This window comes from Drosophila navojoa, chromosome X (assembly GCF_054131105.1).
Source record: "Drosophila navojoa isolate 15081-1374.11 chromosome X, UAZ_NAV_1.0, whole genome shotgun sequence".
Classification (NCBI taxonomy): Eukaryota; Metazoa; Arthropoda; class Insecta; order Diptera; family Drosophilidae; genus Drosophila; species Drosophila navojoa.
In genome coordinates, this window is record NC_142895.1 from 13,255,288 (window position 1) to 13,273,472 (window position 18,185).

Here is an 18,185-nt window from a genome sequence, read left to right on the forward strand (position 1 = left end):
TTTCTTACTTTCCCAACACCCGTGGGCTATCGATAATTATTGTTTCCCATATCGCTCATCCATAGTAGACAGTGCACATCGCCAGCGTTCACATTTGTTGTTGTTGCGCCGGAGCTCGGACGTGTATTTGTTTAAATGCGGGTGTGCTGCGTCAAAACGAAATATAATTTTATTCCAGTCCAACTTATTAATATATATAGTTGTTAACTGTTCATCAGTCAATTGTGTTGTCGAAGAACTCAGTTGAGTGGACCGAATATTCCGTCGTGCAACGAAATAAATATACAACAAAAATAAAAGAAGAAATTAAATAATATCAAAGTGCATTTGCTGGCCAATACAATGCATAGTATTTAATGCCTATGTAAATAAAAGTGCAACGCCAGTATCTGCGACAGTTTACCTTTCCAACAAACATACACATACACACACACACGCGCTTACGCACTAGTAACAGGGCTGTTGGGTGAACACAAAGCACAGGTCTGTCGCACAGGACAAACTACCAAGAAGCCAACAACAACAACAGGCGTACAATAGTTCCGTTTTCCTTTTATTTTGGTCCTTTTTTTTTCTTTATTTGTTTGTTTGTTACGTTTTGCACGTGAGTGCGAGTGAGTGCGTGTGTAGCGTGTATCGGTGCGAAAGAGTGCAAGAACTTTCGCCCAATTAAAATGGCTCCAGCTCTGAGCAAATTGGCGCAGAACCAAAGCGCAATTGTTGGTGTGGCTGGCATGACGGCAGCTCTATGGATAATCGCATATGGCAAAATATCCAATAACAAGAGGTATGCTATATATATTTATATATAAAACATAGAAACATTGGGCAAGGTCTTGGCTGCACCACGAAAGTGTCTGACATTGACTGAAATAATTGTAATTTGATTTTTTTATGTGCGCCGTGGCAGCGAGTGCTGGCACAGCTTGAAGGGCAAAAACCCTAAACTATCGAACATCTAGCTTAACATTGCTGAATGTTAGCTTTAATAATGTAAATAGGTTTCTTTTGTGTAATTGTATATACTTATCCACTTTGTCTAATATATACTTATCTATATATAAATAAATATTGCTCACCTGTCTCCGGCTGAAATTTGTAAATGTCCAGAAATAGGCTAGAAAATGGCCAAATATCTCAGCACTACCCGCACTTGACGTGACGTTCGCTTGGTTTTTGTGTGTGTGTGGATCGTACGATGCGACTCTTAGGCACACAGTCTGTAGTTCCCAACTGGTTTTGTTTGGTTTTTGTTTTTCTTTTTCTTTTTTGGCCCATTTTGCAGCTTCAAACCAAGGACGTCAGCAGCAGCAACAAGATGCCAAATGCGATTGCTTCACAGCTGATCGAGTGCTCGTAATTGCTGTAATTGCTGTTCCCTTTTGCGTTTGTCTTCCTCTTGTTCACTGCTGCTAAAGATGGACCATTGCTTGCTCGTGCCAGCTCTAACCAAGAGCAGCAACTACTAATTTATGTATATGTATCGATGTATATTGTATGTATGCATATAAATTGGGAATTTTCTTTTCTCTTAGATCATAGATATTTTTGCTCTATTTCGGCTATACGTATATATAATCTAAGTCAATGATTTTCAAAATGGGTTTAGTTCATGCTGGTTTCACGTGTCGGCAAGTGGAAAGGTCGATATGTATATATGTATGTCCACGTAGTTTCCTTCATTTTTTGAATTGCACCTATTAGTGCCATTAGCTGATATCTAATCTTCAGGTGTGCCAAACCTCGGTACTCACCACGTCTGAGTGGCTGTTGTTAAAGGAAACCTTAAGCTAAGTCGCTACACGTTTCCCACCAAATATTGTTATCGCTCCCTTATAATACGCGTGTACACACTTATGTACATATATATATGTACATATATAGATATTTGTAAGTTATATAAATTAATCTATATATGTATGTATAACAATATGTTGAAAGCTTTTGGTCTAATGAATTGATATTGTGATCGCATTTTGTTTGCATGACGTTTACAATTAGTTTAAGTAGTTGGCTAAGCTCCGAATTGAATGAATTCATATTCATCGTAATATTGTTGATACATGATATATGTATATACATATATATTTGTACATACAATTGCTTAAATGTATGTTTGTAGTTCTGTCAATAAAATTCCTGCAATGGTAAAGGGATCAAAATAGTTTGGTTGGGTTGGGTTTGGTTTTTATCTAAGCGATTAGTCATAAAAGACAACAAAGAAATTTGTAATTAGAAAAAATATACATGTGCTTGTTAATTAGTTTTACTTTGCTTTTATTCTATATGTATATACATATATGTGCCCAACATAAATTTGTATATTGGTACATTATTGTAACTGTTTTGTTTGATTTATTATGTAGCTCCGTTTAGCAGTCGATATCGATAAATATTTATATGCTGCCACTAGTGACCCATACCGTTAATTAACTGCGCTTCAACCTGTAGCTTTAAATCGACCTTCATCCCCTGGCAGTTCTCTCCTGTCGCATTTGCACACTCGATTTGCATTGTGAATTTTCACTAATATAAAAAAGCATTTCATGCAAATCGATGTACAAAAGTGCAACAACTTTGACATATTGTTGCGGCGACGGCGACAGCAACAGCAGCAGCGAAAATCCAATCAAAGTAAATATAAACACAGAGAGAGAGAGAGAGACACACACACACAGTCACATGTACATCTCTATACACATCTGCAAAGCACAGTCAAATGCCGGCCATACTTTGTTTACATTTCTCAATTTGCCTGAATATGTGTATATGTGTGCGTGTATGCGTGCGTGTTGCACTAGTGGAATACGAAGAAGAAGGAAATAGAGACCGCCTGCCGCCAATGAGTATCAATGATTTTAAGCATAATACACATACACTCATGATGAAAATAATAGGTACACTTCTTAAAATTGAGTTTAGTTTAGCAAAACATTTTTTCTACTGACCCAAACATTAAAATTTTAATGCACGTTTCTGTTTTAGGTATATATAAAAGAAAATAAGTAAATTTGGAAAAAAAAAATTTATTTTTTCAAAAGTTACAAACAAAAAATCAAAAGTGCAGCTTTTGTGCTTGACTGAAATAATAGGTACACTTTACTTTGAAAAGTTGTATTTAAATTTTTGATCTTCAAATCATTAAAAATCTTTTGCTATTATATTGTTGGATTAATATCCTATATATCCTTTTTGATTTTTAATAAATATTTCTATCCGCTTGGACATACTCCTAATTCAAGTTTGGCAGGTCCCAATCGGAATCTCTCTTCAAGTTTCTTGGATGCAATCCTATAACTGGCGTTTGTTATCACATTTTTTCTTTACCATTTGCTTTTTCAATTCACTCCACGAGTTTTCGATTCGATTCAGATCAAGAGAATGACTGGATCAAGCGAGAGTTTCCACTTTATTAACAAAAAACCAAGTTTTTACTCTTTTTAGACGGGTGTTTCGGGCCATTATCGTGCTGAAAATCCCACCGCAGGGGCATGTTTTTCTCAGCATATGTTATTTTTATATTTGCGATAATATCCCTGTAGTCAGCTGTTCTCATATTGCCAGATATTAGAAAAATCGGATATACTCCATACCAAAAGAAGCATCTCCACACCATAATGTTTCCACCGCCATGCTTCACTATTTTTTTTGTTTAGCGAGGATCCAATTTTTTTCCTTTAGGGATTCTTACATGTCTAGAATAATCATTTCTATATAGGCAAATTTTGGTTCCGTCGATAAATAGGATATTACGCCACTTTTTTTGACTTTCAGATCCTTCCCAGGTGATGTGGTCTTTAGCAAAAGTTTTGCATTATCATCAAATTTTTTAATGCGTATTAAAGAACCATTTTTTTGGTGCGACCTGGTAGCTTAGCCATATGTAGTCATCCCCCAATTGAAGAAGCATCAATAATATTATCTATTTCGGATGCATTAACCCTTGAAGATTTGAAAGGGTCAGATTGTGCAATTCTTGTAATGCATCTGTCCAGTTCTGCTGTGGTTTTTGATGAACGTCCACGTGTTTCTTTTTTATTTTGCACCCTTATAGCAAAATTAAGAGATCTGTTCATCAGTTTGGCGATTTCCCGCAAAGATTTGCCACTCCTTATAAGATTTTTAGCAATTCTGCGTTCCTCACTGGAACAATGAATATTCCGACCCATCTACATATGATATTGATTATTTTTTTTTTACTTATAACGTCTCTGTGAAGACTACTTAATATTTTATAACAATAAAAGACGTTTTTCTTTGGTTAAAATTTTTTTCCAGACTGAAGAGATCGAGTGTACCTATTATTTTCAGCAAGCTCTTTTCAATGAATTGTGACTACAAAAAATTTACGGGAAAATACAAAAATTTTTTTGGCATGCATCATATTGCCAGATGGTTTCCTTAAAGTTACCATCAAATTTTTTTCAAAAATATCAAATATTAATTAGTTATGACAGAATCTCTAAAAAAAATTTTGGTGTACCTATTATTTTCATCATGAGTGTACATATGTACCTATGTATGTAGTTACCGTTCGCATTTGTCTGTTCCGTCTCTATATTTCGCATACCCATGCCAGAATGAATGTTAATTTCTGCCTGGCATTCTACAGGTATATAAATACATACATATATGTGTACATATTTTTTCTCGCTTTGCCGGCTGTTGCGCAATACATAAATACAAGTGGTAAAAAAAAAGCGCGCTCATTCATGGAACATTTACATACATACGAACATACATGCGCTGCTTATAAGAGATATGATGGGAAATTGCATTTGATTGACAGATTTACGTACGCTTAACGGCAACGATTACTGTTAACATTACTGGGCAACAGCTGTTGCTTGGCCTATTTGAATGCTATCGAGCACTTTGTTTTTGTTGCTTGGAAAATTAGCATAATTCAAAGTGCTTGACACATGCACCTGTTGGCGCACTTCATTTCGCTTTTAAATTGTGCCAAGCGTTAAATATAACTAATTAGAATGTACTGAACGGTGTGTAAGAGTAAGAGTAAGCAAGTGTATAGCAAAATTGATCAAATGTATATGCATACCATACGAATGTATGTATATAAACATGTATGTATATACATATATTATTAGTTATTTATGCCCTTATATGTATATTCATATATGCATATAGATGAGACATGATTTTTGAACTTTGTACTCAGAGAAAAAGTTGCCGTTACCAATCTATCCATATTTCACACAAATACACATACACACACTTAGTATACATATTTCTTGATATATATGTATGTATGTGTATGTGTGTTAGTGTTAAGCTGCCTGCCTTGTTGTTGGTCAAACAAAGCGGCGACGGCTATAAAATACCGGCAGCAAAACCCACAGTCATGTGCGTGTGTGTGTGTGTGTGTGTGTGTGTTTCTTTCTCTGACGTTTCTTTTGCTTTGTAGTCTTCTTTGTTGTTGGGTTAATCAACAAATCTGCTTGGCCAAACTTCAAGAGGCAAGAAATCAGACGAAAAGCCAATCGTATAAAATGAACATGCACAAATACCACACAAACACACACACACACACACACACACATGCACAAGTGCATATGTGTTTGTTTTTATGTTTTTACCCTATAGATTCAACAGTGTTTGAATTTTTTATTGAGCAAATTACAAAGCTTTTAACTGGGGCGTCTCGCTTTGTTGCTGCATTATTGCCTTACCCTTTGCACTATGTTTTTTTGGGTCTGATGTTGACGAGCGTCTGGTTAAGCAGATTAATCACAATAATTAGCGACAGCTAAAACAGCTGATAGCAACAGCAAAACCACTCCACTCTCAAATCAGATTAGAAATATGTTACAAATATCGCATTAGCGATGGGCGCTGACGCAAGCGTCGTGTCATGGAAGCAAGCTTTAAGATATGAAATGACTATATATGTACATATGTGCTTATATAGAGTTAGACTAATGTTAAATGGTTTTATGCCTCTATTTTATTAAGCTCTACTATTTCTATCAACATCTTAATTTTGCTGAAGTGCCAAGAATAACTTTTAAATTAACCAAACAATATGTTAATCTATGTAGCACATTACAAAATGTTTACAAAATATTGTGCTTATCACTACAAATTTTCTTTTTGAACACTGCCATGGGCAATAACGGTATGTGGAAATCGATATATTCTTGTTATTCATAGCTGCTCACGCGCTGACTTTGTGCACATCTCTAGTATTAGAAGTAAATACGAAAATACAAGTCAACGGCATCGTGATCATCAAATGCGATTGACCGACCTACGGACCCGAACACGTGTTACACGTCTCACCCCTTGCCACACACATGCTCACTCACTCACTCACACACTCTCACTCGACAATAGTCTCTTAATATAAATACAATACATACATGTGTGTGTGTGTGTGTGTGTGTGTATGTCAATGCGTTGGAATTGATAGAAATGAGCAAATCAGCAATAAAACCTCAACACTTTGCCCACACACAAATGGCAGCAGCAACAACTAATGATGATGGAGAATAGAAAGATGAAGAAGAAGCCTGAAAGAGTATGTTGTGTCTACAGTATAAAGTGCAAGTCATCGCCAATCATCAAATTCGTATGAGGCTGCTCTGCGTCGGTCCACAGCCGCCGTGGAATGCGAGCGGGCACTTTGCACTTTGTCTTTTGACTGCCACCCACAGGTTTCACAGTCGAGGCAAACACACGCACACACTCACACACACACACACACACACACACACCTATAGATTCCATAATCACAGTCCACAAGTCACGATAAGCAGCTGATATACGTTGGCCTTTCCAAACACCTTTCTGATAAGCGAGCTTTGCACTTTGTGTCTTAATGGCCACCCACAGACACGTTCCACAATCCACTCACACACACACACACATACACTTGTTGCATAAATATGAAAGTGTCTGACCTTTTGATCGGCTACATTACATCCGGATCCGTGCAAAGCAATTAAGATATCAAACAAAATTAGCAAAAGAGAGTGCTGCGCTCTGGTGTAGCCGACTAGGATATACCCTTTAGGCACACATACAATTACACGGGGGGTATCTGCTATAGGAAATCTGATATGCTACACATCAAAGCAGATTGCTTTGAAAACTTTGGATTCTCCAGCTTTAGTGGTCACAATAAAATATCCATTTTTATCTAGAGAGATAAATGCAACGGGTTATCGGAAATAAATGATAAACTTCTATTGCTTATTTTATTTATATCACTAGCCTTGTAGCTTGCTAGATAGCTAGGTTCATGTGTACGCACAGATATTTATATATATTTACAATTATATATAGAATAATGTCAATTTTTGTAGAGTATGCCACGTCTTTAAATACACAAAAAGTTTCGTAGGTTCTCGCTTTCAAGGGATCAAACACGAGTAATACCTCAATCGTGATTAAGTGCAGTGTTAATGATAGCTCAATATTCAGCTATATGTTATTATATATTATATGTACGTACACATCTATGCAATTCAATTATCATAAAAACAGACCTATCTCATTCTATGTTCTTGAAGAAACAGCTGCAAAACTTTGCGATTCCGATATAATCATTAAAATGCTGTTTTAATGGACTTTAATAGTATGTAGTATCTTCTTACCTATATGTATATGTAAATATATATATATGTATATGTATTTACACTTAATTTATAGTAATACACTATAATAACAGTTTGGCGAATGGGATAAATGACAGCCGTATAGTTGTTACAAGGTTTGTGTAGAATTCTCAGATTCAATGAAGTTGTGAAACTGGAAACGACAATCATATAGAAACTTCTAGGTTTTGCGTGTGCAATAATATACAAATTTATTAAAATTTTTGACAACATTCTGAAGCCCATTTTCAAGTCAACTTTTCGGTTAACTTTTAATAATATATTTACACCTTTACAAAAATAATTGAGAATTATGAACTGATTCGAAATTACAATATATATATTACAATATATACAAATCTAAATATAATGAATACAATTATATTTCTTACAGGAAATCGGCCTATGAGGAAAAAATTCAGTATACCATATCGGAGAAGAAGGACAAAAAATCGAGCAAGGCACATGTGAATTCAGTATTCTTCAAACAGTTGAGACAGCTGCTGCGTAAGTAATAGACAATGCCGAGAAAGAGCTTGAAATTGCTAATGATCACATTATTTTTTTTATCTTTAGCCATACTCATACCCAGATTCTGGAGCATTGAGACGGGTCTGTTGCTATTGATCGCCGGCTCCCTGATTGGTCGCTCCGTCAGCGACATTTGGATGATACAGAATGCGACCGTTGTGGAGAGCACCATAATACATATGAATCGGGCCAAATTCAAGACGGCTCTACTGAAATATCTAGCCGCGCTACCAGCGGTAAGCTCGCAATTGATTCTCATTATGGGCTTCGCTAAGAATTTCTCTTTGTAGATCTCTGTGGTTACGAATGTGCTGAAATGGAGTCTGGGCGAGCTGAAGCTGCGTTTTCGCACAAATCTAACCCATCATTTGTACAGCCAGTACCTCAAGTAAGTAGAGCTAAAAGGAGCTAGAGAATGTTCGAGAGAATTTCGATCAAAAATAATAGAAGAAGATGATTTGAAGAGAGAAGAAAACGAAGAAATTATTCTCAATTAATTGAAAATGGCAAATTTCTACATCGTAAACTATAAAATTGGAAATGGGAAAGAAGAATCAGTTGAAGGTATGGCCCTGCTGTATATGTATATAGGAAGCGTTAATAATATAATGATATAATAAACCACATAACTATTTAATTACTTTGTTAATCTCCTAACTTTCCATTATAATTATTGATTGTGGCCAAGTCGAGTCACGACCCAGACTCAGACCCAAGCTCGAATGTCGCCCAGCACAAGCCATCGCCTACTTGTATATCTAATGTGTTTATGATCTTAATAATCTATTTTTAGACGCACTTATGACTTGTCTAGAGAGCGAGACCGCGAGGCAGGCAGACAAGCAGGCAGACAGGCCGAGGGCGAGAGCCCATTAAACGTAATACTCTAAAGATCAAATATACTTTGACATAATTAAACTTGGGCTAGATCTATGATCCAGCAATTCGTTCTTAATGCAAGCTGCTCAGGCCGCTTAGAGTTTATAGTATGAAGCGTTTACTAATGAGAAACTTAGTAACTATAGTAATTCACATCTCTATATGGAAGATGTAGATAGAGGCTAAAGTTGTTAAAGATATCGAGTATATTTGTAATCTTAATCAGATTAGTCTAGCTCTGGTCACTGAACTAAAACTCATCTTAATGAATGATTTATACGTTTCTTAGTTTTCCTTACAATTGGAATATAGGGAAAACTTTTTTATACGAACTTCAAATAACGTTTACCTTTTTTCCCTCTGAGTAGAGCTCCCATTTTAGTTGGGAATGAAATGATGAAGGAATGACTCTTTCAACTCCTCTACATAATATAATAGATTAATATCTATATTTGTATATTTCTAATTCCAATTTTCCATCCCTCCTCTCCCAATTCAGCGGCTATACGTACTACAAAATGTCGAATTTGGATAACCGAATAGCGAATGCCGATCAGCTGCTGACCACTGACATCGACAAGTTCTGTGAGAGTGCCACAGATCTGTATTCGAACATCAGCAAACCGGTGCTGGATATCTTCATCTATGTGTACAGGCTGACCGTAAACCTGGGCGGAAAGACACCGTCCATACTGATGCTGTATCTGTTGTTTGCTGGCGTATTCCTCACACGCTTGCGTCGTCCGACGGGCCGTCTGACCGTCGAGGAGCAGAAGCTGGAGGGTGAATTCCGTTATGTGAACAGCAGGCTGATCACTAACTCCGAGGAGGTCGCCTTCTACCAGGGCAATGTCCGCGAGAAGCTGACGCTGCTCGCCAGCTACTCGAAGCTGCGATCGCATCTGCGCAAGTTCCTCGAGTTCCGTGTCAGTATGGGCATCATCGACAACATCATTGGCAAATGTGAGTGATATATAGACTTAGTATTACTATAATCTATATACCCAATGGCATTATAAAAATCTCTTTGAATATTGCCTTTCAGACTTTGCTTCGATTGTGGGCTTCTATGCCGTGTCCCTGCCCTTCTTCTCGGAGAACCATCCGCTGCTGTCCGGGGAGAATAGCGGACAGCGCTTGCAGGCCTATTACACATACGGCCGGATGCTGGTCAAGCTGGCCGAGGCCATTGGCCGGCTGGTGTTGGCGGGCCGTGAGATGTCCCGCTTGGCCGGCTTTACCGCCCGCATGACCGAACTGATCAAGGTGCTGAGCGATCTCAACAAGGGCACCTACGAGCGCACCATGGTCAATGGCAACAGCATCACGCAGAACGGCGGCCCCAATGCCACCGCCAGCAGCTTTGGCCCCAACAAGGGCATCATGTGCTTCGAGGACAACATCATACGATTCGAGCAGGTGCCCCTGGTCACGCCCAATGGCGATATTCTGCTAAAGGAGCTCACCTTTGAAGTGAAGTGAGTAGAGTGTTACGGGAGCTCCATTATCTAGTTGATTTCATTCGAACTTTTGTAGATCTGGCACCAATGTCCTCGTCTGCGGACCCAATGGCTGTGGCAAGTCTTCGCTCTTCCGCATTCTCGGCGAGCTCTGGCCCACGTGGGGTGGCAAGGTTACCAAGCCCTCGCGCGGCAAACTCTTCTACATTCCCCAGCGTCCGTACATGACATTGGGCAGCTTGCGTGATCAGGTAAGGGGCGACTTATATATGAATGTCCAGCCGAACTATCTTAATCACGGGATAAGGCTTCTGCGTCAGATAGCTCATTTCCTTTCCATAAGCTGTAAAGCTATGCTCTGGCTATGCTCTTCTTCACATGGGCATATCATACATGGATCATAATGTTGTCTCTGTCTCTCTCTCTCTATCTCTCTCTTCCTCTGTCTCTTTCACTATTCAGCATATATTGCATATCTGCTATTCTTTCTATATTTGTCTGTCATTGTCTCTATCTCTATCTGTCTGTCTCCCTTTTAATCAACCTGTCTCTTTCTCTCTCGTCTCTCTCTTTCACTATTCAGTTCATATTGCATATCTGCTACTTTTTCTATATCTCTCTATCTCTTTCTAACGTTCTCGTTCTCTTTCTCCCTATCTGTCTTCCTTGGTATCTCTCTTTCTATCCGTCTTGTTCTCCCTCTCGCTCCGTCTGTCCGACGCTCTCTGCCCCTATCGTTCTTCTTCAATTACCGTCCTCTCAATTATCATTAACCTCTCCTCTTTCCACAGATCATCTATCCCCATACACGCGACGATATGCGTCGTCTGGGCAAATCGGATGAGGATCTGTTGCACTTCCTGGACATTGTGCAGCTAACGTATCTGGAGCAGCGTGAGAACGGACTCGATGCGATCGAGGACTGGATCGATGTGCTCTCTGGTGGCGAGAAGCAGCGCATTGCCATGGCCCGTCTCTTCTACCACAAGCCGCAGTTCGCCATATTGGACGAGTGCACCAGCGCCGTGTCCGTCGATGTCGAGGGCAAGATGTACAGCTATTGTCGTGAGGTGGGCATTACGCTCTTCACTGTGTCGCATCGTAAATCCCTCTGGGTGCATCACGATTACTATTTGCAATTCGATGGGCGTGGCAGCTATGAGTTTAATACCATCGATCAGGACAAGGAGCACTTTGGCTCCTAAGCGAATGTGTCTTTGGCATTGGATTGACAGTCATTGACAAAGAGTGCAAGGAGGGGCCAAGGGTGGGGGGTGGTCAAGTAGTCAACAGTCGGCACACACACACAAACAAACACACACACACAATCGGATATATATATAGTATATACATTACAGACATTGCATGGAATATATTTAGCATATAGTTTTTGATACCCAATCAATATATATACATATACATATACATGTGTATGTATGTATATATATTTATTATATATTGTAATATTGTCTTAACTGCAATTTGAAAAGTTTGCCAATTTGTTGTTGCTAAACAACTCCACTTTTGTCCCGGACTTGCTTCCAAGCCGCGAGCTGTATATATTGCTAGATAAATATGCTTATGTATATGCGTATACATATACATATGCAATTCTGATTATACATAACGAAATTTGCAGCCATTCCAATTTTAAATATTTTGTGAATTTTCATTTTAGATTTGTTTCACTTCCATTTGAACTATTGTAACATTTGCTTCCCGAGCTGCGCTTTCAATGTTTTTTTTTTTTTTTTTTTTAATTTTTTTGTATATGTACATATATATAACGTTTATATATATGAGATTTATTTTGCAAGAATTCTTCCTTAGCGCTTGAGCAGACGCTCCTGTTCCTGAGCAATGTGAGCTGGTGTTAGTTATTTAAGAACCTAAAGTTTATGATTGTGCATCCATTATTTAGCGAACATTTAGTAAATTTGATAAACACTCTTGTACACGCACACACACACACACGCACACACCGACACAGAGACACACATGCAAATCCCATGTATAATGCACTATCTTGTAATTTATATAATATTTAATATATACATATATTATCTTGCTTTTCTCCTACCCCCCATATAACATTATTAATTTTGTTTCGGTTAAATTGGAATTTGTAATGGACTTGTTCTCTTCTCTTCCCTATTTTTTTTTTTAATTTTCTTATTATTATTTTTTGATTTATTTGATCATTTGCGCTACAACAACAACAACAACTGCAGCAGCTGGCAACAACAAACAATTGCATTGCATGCCAGTTGCTGTAAATTGCATTAAAATGTATATACAAAGAAAACGATCGAATAACAACCGAGTTTTAATTGGAGCTAACTGGAGAGAGAAGGCAGCTATATATATTGATATATCTGTATATACATATATATATGAGAAATGGGTTAGAAAAGTTATTAGTTCAAGGATTTTCAATTGACTTCAAAGCCAACTCAACTTAGTACAGGAATATATAAATATAATAAATACATATATGATGATTTCCCAACCGTACTATATATAGGGATTTCACAACTCTACGATATCTTTGATACCTTCCATTGCTGTCAGAAAATTGAATCGCTTGGAATTTTTGTTATACCCTGAACCCGTTGAAAATGGGAAATCAGGGTATAATGGTATTGTTGAAATGTATGTAACAGGCAGAAGGAGGCGTGGCAGACCCCACATAGTATATATATCATATCGAGCATATCGAGCTTATCACTAAAAAACGATAACTCATTCCGATATTTTTTTATCGATAAAAAACCCTATCGAAGACCACTTAAATATTTATATATCCTACATCTTTCAAGCTAGAGTCTCCAAATTTAAAATGTATATTAAGATGAATTTTATACAATTTCGGTTTTTGTTAAAACTTACCCCCCACCCCTAAATCTACCCCTTCACCCTCATCTTTGTAAAAGTCGTATATCAAATACTAGTTTTATTTTAGTTAATACTAAGCAAGATGTAATTGTGTTTTATAGGCGCGCATTTGTCAGACTGAACACAACGTAGTCAATTAGGTGGGTGGTAAAAAAAAAGAAGTGGCTTTATATTGAAAAAAATGTACGATGGCGATTGTTTAGGCTTTGCGCTTGGGCTTTTTGCTCTCCATGAGGCTGAGGATGGTCTTGCGTAGATCCTCTGTCTCCTTTTGCTCCATTTCGAGATTCTCGATTTGTTCCTTCTTCTCCTGGAGCTGTGTCTCCAGCACGCTGACCAAATCCTCTGACCTCTTGCGTGCCTCACGCTGCTCCTCGAGCGCCTTCTGCGTCTTGGCCAGCTCCGTGGTGCGTTCGTCAATGGTGCGCAGCTTCTCCTTGATGTCCTGTTCGTAGGCAACCACGGACTTCTTCAGCTTTTCGATGCGGGAGCACTAACAGAGCAAGAACTTGTTAATCATGGCCGACACTTGATGTGCTGCTTAATGCTTACATTATCTTTGCTGAGTGCCTCCAGTTTGAGGAGCTCCTCGCTTTTGGCGGCGAGATCGCGGCGCAGCTCCTCGCAGTCCCTTTGCAGGCCCGCAATCTCCGACTGCTTGACCGAAAGACGGCGTTCGCTGGCCTGCAGATGCTCGGATGTTTCCGACCAACGTTTGAGCAAATCGCTGAGATTTGTCTTCAGCTGTGCCGCCTGCGCTTTGAGATCCTTGCACTGTGTTTGCAAACTGTCGAAGAGAGGAAGACAAAGGGAGATTAGCTGCAGTTGGAGTTGAAGTTGTTTGAGTGAAGATCCCTCACCGTTCCTGGCTGATGAGCAGCTCAAAGTTCTTGGTCTGAAAGCGTTCCAGCTCCGCATTTTGTACATTTATTTGCTGCGTGCTGTTGCACAGCTGAACGCTGGCCTGCTCCAGACGCTGCTGCATGTTGTGGGTGGTGCAGTTGAGGCTGTCGATGCGATGATTGTACAACTCGATCACCTGCGACACAGGCGCCGACTGCAGCTCATTGCGACGCAACGTTTGGCCAATGGTATCGATGAGTGTGCTCACCCGCTGCGCCAGCTCCCTGTCCATGAGGGTGCGATGGCTCTTCAGAATGGCGCTCAAATTGCGCCACTGCTCGGCTTGCTCGCTGCTGGCCGTGGGCGAGCCCTGGCCACTGCTGCCAATGCGGGATACATACTGCAAATGAGAAGAAATCAGTTGGAAGATTGACAGATGGAAGGGCAGGTGGACTTGAAGGAGGAAGCTGGCTTACCTTGGCTACAGCTGCCTTAGGGAAGTGCTCGAATTGTGCTATCTGGAGCATGGCTGCCACGAGCTGCTCGTTGCCGCTGAGCATGGCACGAGCCAGAGCGTACTGGAGCTGCGGCTGCTCCAGCAGCGCACAGCACTTGTCCAAGTACGCCTTCTTGGCAATGCTGGCAAAGTTGATCAACAGCAGCAGGCAGTAGATGGCCTTCTCCACCTCGGATTGGGCCAGGGTCTGGCAGCTCAGCATTTGAGGAAGCAGCGCCAATGGTGCGGCCAGTATCTTATCGAAATAGGATTCAGATATTTTGGATAGCACCAGCTTCTCGGTCTTGGACTCGCACAGCAGCAAGAGCAGCAGCCGAAGTATGGCCGAGACATGGGCGGACTTTGTCTCGCTGCGCTCGGCCCTGGCCATCAGCTTGACCACATTGGCCGGCTCCTTGGCAATGAGCTGCACGATGGTGGCCCGTTTGTCCAGCTTCAGCAGCGAGCCGAGCAGCTCAATGGCCGCCACGCCGCACAGATCCGACTCGAGCCAGTCGCAAACCAGCTCGTAAATGCGCGGCGTGATGGCATCCAGGCTTATGATGCTATTGTCCACGGACAGCTGCAGTATGTGGCTGATGAGCTGCATGAGTATCTGCAGGCAGAGCTGCTGATGCTTGCGCATATCCTCGTTTGAGTCGTCCAGCTGGCGACGCGCTTCAATTTGCTACAGAGAGCGAGAGGCAGAGAGAGGCACAGAGATTAGGTATCTATAACAGAGATCGGGAGTCGTAACTCACATTCAACAGCCGCTCAGTGTCCTCGCAGTAGTGCGAGTAGCTCAGCATTGCACGCTGCAATCCGGCATGGCATTGTGCGTCCAGTAGAAAGTCCACAATGTGGCGCAGCTGTGGCACATGCCACTGCTTCAGGCAATCCTCGATGCCGGCAAAGGCTGTGCGCAGGAATGTATGCAATTCCCGCTGTTCCAGGGAGTGCACATCCTCCGACAGGATGATGAGCATCTTGTAGGCCAGCAGGCCATGGTTCTGTATGTGCTTGCTGAAGCTGGAGATGTTGACGCTGCGCAGAAAGAGGAAGAGCACCACAAAGTTCTTGTAGCAGAGATTCACGAGAATCGACAGAGCGAGCTGTGCCTGTGAATTGCCGACGCTTGTGGCGCTAGTGTCGCACTCCTCAAGGTTGTGAAGCAGATCGACCAGATGCTCCAGCAGCACCACCAGATACGGCTCCTCCCACCCAATACGTATGCCGTATGTGAGATCCTGCAGCAGCAAAAGCAGGCGCTGCACGCGCTCAGGCCGCTCCGTTCGTTTCAGCAAGTAGCTCAGCAGCGGCACAAAGCAATAATTTTGGACGATGGCGAGGCGAGCCTCCAAGTTCCTGCTGCAATGCTGCAGCAGGGAGACACAGCTCCACATGGCCTCGCAGTCCGCGTCGAGGGTGCTCATTAGGGCATGCAAATCAATGAAGAATTTGGCCAGCTCCAGTTGGCCAGGAGTTGGTGCAAAGCAATGCGGCTGCACTTTGGTACCTAGCAGGGCGATGCTGCGCTGTAGATGCACCAGCGACTCCTCGGTCTTCAGTTGATGATACGCAGCCGCCTGGCTGCTAAAGTCGCGCACGTAGCCAATCGCCTGCGCAAGCGCCGCTTCCTGTGCGGGCAGCACCACGGACAAAATAGGCGAATCGCCATTCTGATTGTTGTTGTTATTGCTACTGCGGCCGCTGCTGCTGCTAAGTGTGTCGACAGCGTCGTGACAGCGAAGCGGACTCATTTTTACCGAGTTTATTTCTATTTGTTGTTTATTAATTTCACGCGAGCCTTTTTCAGTTTGACAGGAGTCTTTTTTCGAACGTTCTTTTGGCTTGGCGCTTGCTTTCTATCGATAGAACTAGTTCCGCCAGATTTTAATATGCCAAACTCATTTAGTATTTTCTTGTTGAATACGTTAAATTTGAAAATAAACACATTACATTACACATTATATATATATATATATATATATATATATATATATATATATATATATATATATATATATGTTATTTATGTTTTATTTTTCCTTATATATATATATATATATATATATATATATATATATATATATATATATATATATATATATATATATATATATGTATAAATAATACCATATACATATTTTGCTTTCGTGAAGTTTCCATATTCATATTGCTACATATGTAATTAAATTGTATATGTATATAAATTGTTTATGTATATGAACCATATCCATATGTAAATTAAAGCGAGTACATTTATATATATTTATAATTTGATTTATTTAATTAACCACTAAATTAACTCAATGATTATTTCATGAGCCGAACTGGATCACTCAATCGTCAAATTTGGTAAAATCAAACTTATCGATAAGTGATAAAAGTTGGCAACGCATGCTTTGTACTTAGCGTTGCCAACGCTGTGCTTTCACATTGAGTAATTACAAAACGCGCCAAATTCAAATTCTTCTATGACTATCACTTGACCATTTCTGAACGTTATTGCTTTCAAGACCAATAAAAAAGATGTCAACAAACGCTTAATTAACCAACCATGCATGTACTTATATGTAAATATATACATTCGTCTACACATATACATTTCATATTTCTTATCATGCGAATTCCCTTGTGTATTAGGCTAATGAGTTTTTTCTGTTATTCATAGTGATTCATACGACTTTTTGTGTAAAGCAAAAGTATGAACTTTAAGTCAACCCCAAAATTTAAATGGAATCAGCAGCACACGCATACGCACACACATGCGTGCCTCAAATTTCAAATAGCATTTACAATTTAAGTTTTGTTTTTTATGTCTTTTCTTCTACTTCTGCTTACTCTTCTTCTTATTCTCCTTATTCTTACTAAAAGTCCATGCAAAATCAAAACGCAATTCGTTGCCGGACAGCTTAGCCCCAGGCTGTGCCATAAGTGAAGGGTGTGGGTGGGCGGGTGGCAGTGCTTCCGTATGTGTGTGCGTGTGTGTATATATATAACAAAAATACGTCACGGGCACATATGCGCGCTGTTTTATGTACAGTGAAACCAAACAGAAGTGGATAAAAGGGTCGATAAGGAACTATGGGAAGAATAGCTTTGGATAATGGAACCAGTGTGGAACCAGTGTGACGAACTGATCAAATTGGTTCCCGTAAATGCGAGCCACATCAAACAAATGGAACCAGCCTCCATATGGAGTCAGTTAATCTTGAGTGCCTCAGCTCCATTTCCCAAGAGAAACTGTTCGTTAAGGCGAGTATTTACTGTATTGCTGCCCCTGGCAAAAATTACGAATGCTTTGCGCTAGACGCTCCTCTTATGCTCTCGTAGTGTCCGAAGCTAAGGGGCTGAGTGGGTCTGCATGGCGCGGGGGTGTGTGACACGCATGGGCGGGTGGTAGTTGGCTGGTGGGGGTCGGGGACTTGGCTTAAAATGTGCGAAAGCATAAGCCTAAGCTTT

The 18,185-nt window shown here is 40.3% G+C and overlaps 2 protein-coding genes across 3 annotated transcripts; one reads left to right on the forward strand and one right to left on the reverse strand.

Moving 5' to 3' along the window:
• Window positions 1-85: 85 nt before the first annotated feature.
• Window positions 86-12,577, forward strand: Abcd3 (ATP binding cassette subfamily D member Pmp70). Of its 2 annotated transcripts, none has more exons than XM_018108423.3 (8): window positions 86-787; window positions 8,011-8,123; window positions 8,193-8,383; window positions 8,438-8,535; window positions 9,526-9,989; window positions 10,072-10,504; window positions 10,563-10,737; window positions 11,278-12,577. In XM_018108423.3, exons 1-8 carry the CDS (start codon window positions 675-677, stop codon window positions 11,689-11,691), a joined length of 2,001 nt encoding a protein of 666 aa, XP_017963912.1. In that variant the 5' UTR covers window positions 86-674; the 3' UTR covers window positions 11,692-12,577. The 2 variants fall into 2 exon arrangements, with proteins under 2 accessions (XP_017963912.1, XP_089120177.1); XM_089264051.1 differs by lacking the exon at window positions 86-787 and adding an exon at window positions 4,566-4,612.
• An 859-nt stretch (window positions 12,578-13,436) lies between these two features.
• Window positions 13,437-16,600, reverse strand: LOC115565463 (uncharacterized). Its single transcript, XM_030390645.2, has 5 exons — window positions 15,482-16,600; window positions 14,701-15,408; window positions 14,242-14,624; window positions 13,934-14,168; window positions 13,437-13,874 (listed from the first exon to the last, which is right to left on the reverse strand). Exons 1-5 carry the CDS (start codon window positions 16,478-16,480, stop codon window positions 13,581-13,583), a joined length of 2,619 nt encoding a protein of 872 aa, XP_030246505.1. The 5' UTR covers window positions 16,481-16,600; the 3' UTR covers window positions 13,437-13,580.
• Between the last annotated feature and the right edge of the window lie 1,585 nt (window positions 16,601-18,185).

What these genes read in the sequence shown, in the direction of transcription:
- LOC115565463 (XM_030390645.2), bottom strand. Translation starts at nt 16,480, where the DNA reads ATGAGTCCGCTTCGCTGTCACGACGCTGTCGACACACTTAGCAGCAGC. An exon ending in CTAAGGCAGCTGTAGCCAAG is followed by an intron (nt 14,625 to 14,700) that starts GTAAGCCAGCTT and finishes TCTCATTTGCAG; the next exon opens with TATGTATCCCGCATTGGCAG. An exon ending in AGGCACTCAGCAAAGATAAT is followed by an intron (nt 13,875 to 13,933) that starts GTAAGCATTAAG and finishes TTGCTCTGTTAG; the next exon opens with TGCTCCCGCATCGAAAAGCT.
- Abcd3 (XM_018108423.3), top strand. Translation starts at nt 675, where the DNA reads ATGGCTCCAGCTCTGAGCAAATTGGCGCAGAACCAAAGCGCAATTGTT. An exon ending in ACAGTTGAGACAGCTGCTGC is followed by an intron (nt 8,124 to 8,192) that starts GTAAGTAATAGA and finishes TTTTATCTTTAG; the next exon opens with CCATACTCATACCCAGATTC. An exon ending in TTGTACAGCCAGTACCTCAA is followed by an intron (nt 8,536 to 9,525) that starts GTAAGTAGAGCT and finishes CTCCCAATTCAG; the next exon opens with CGGCTATACGTACTACAAAA.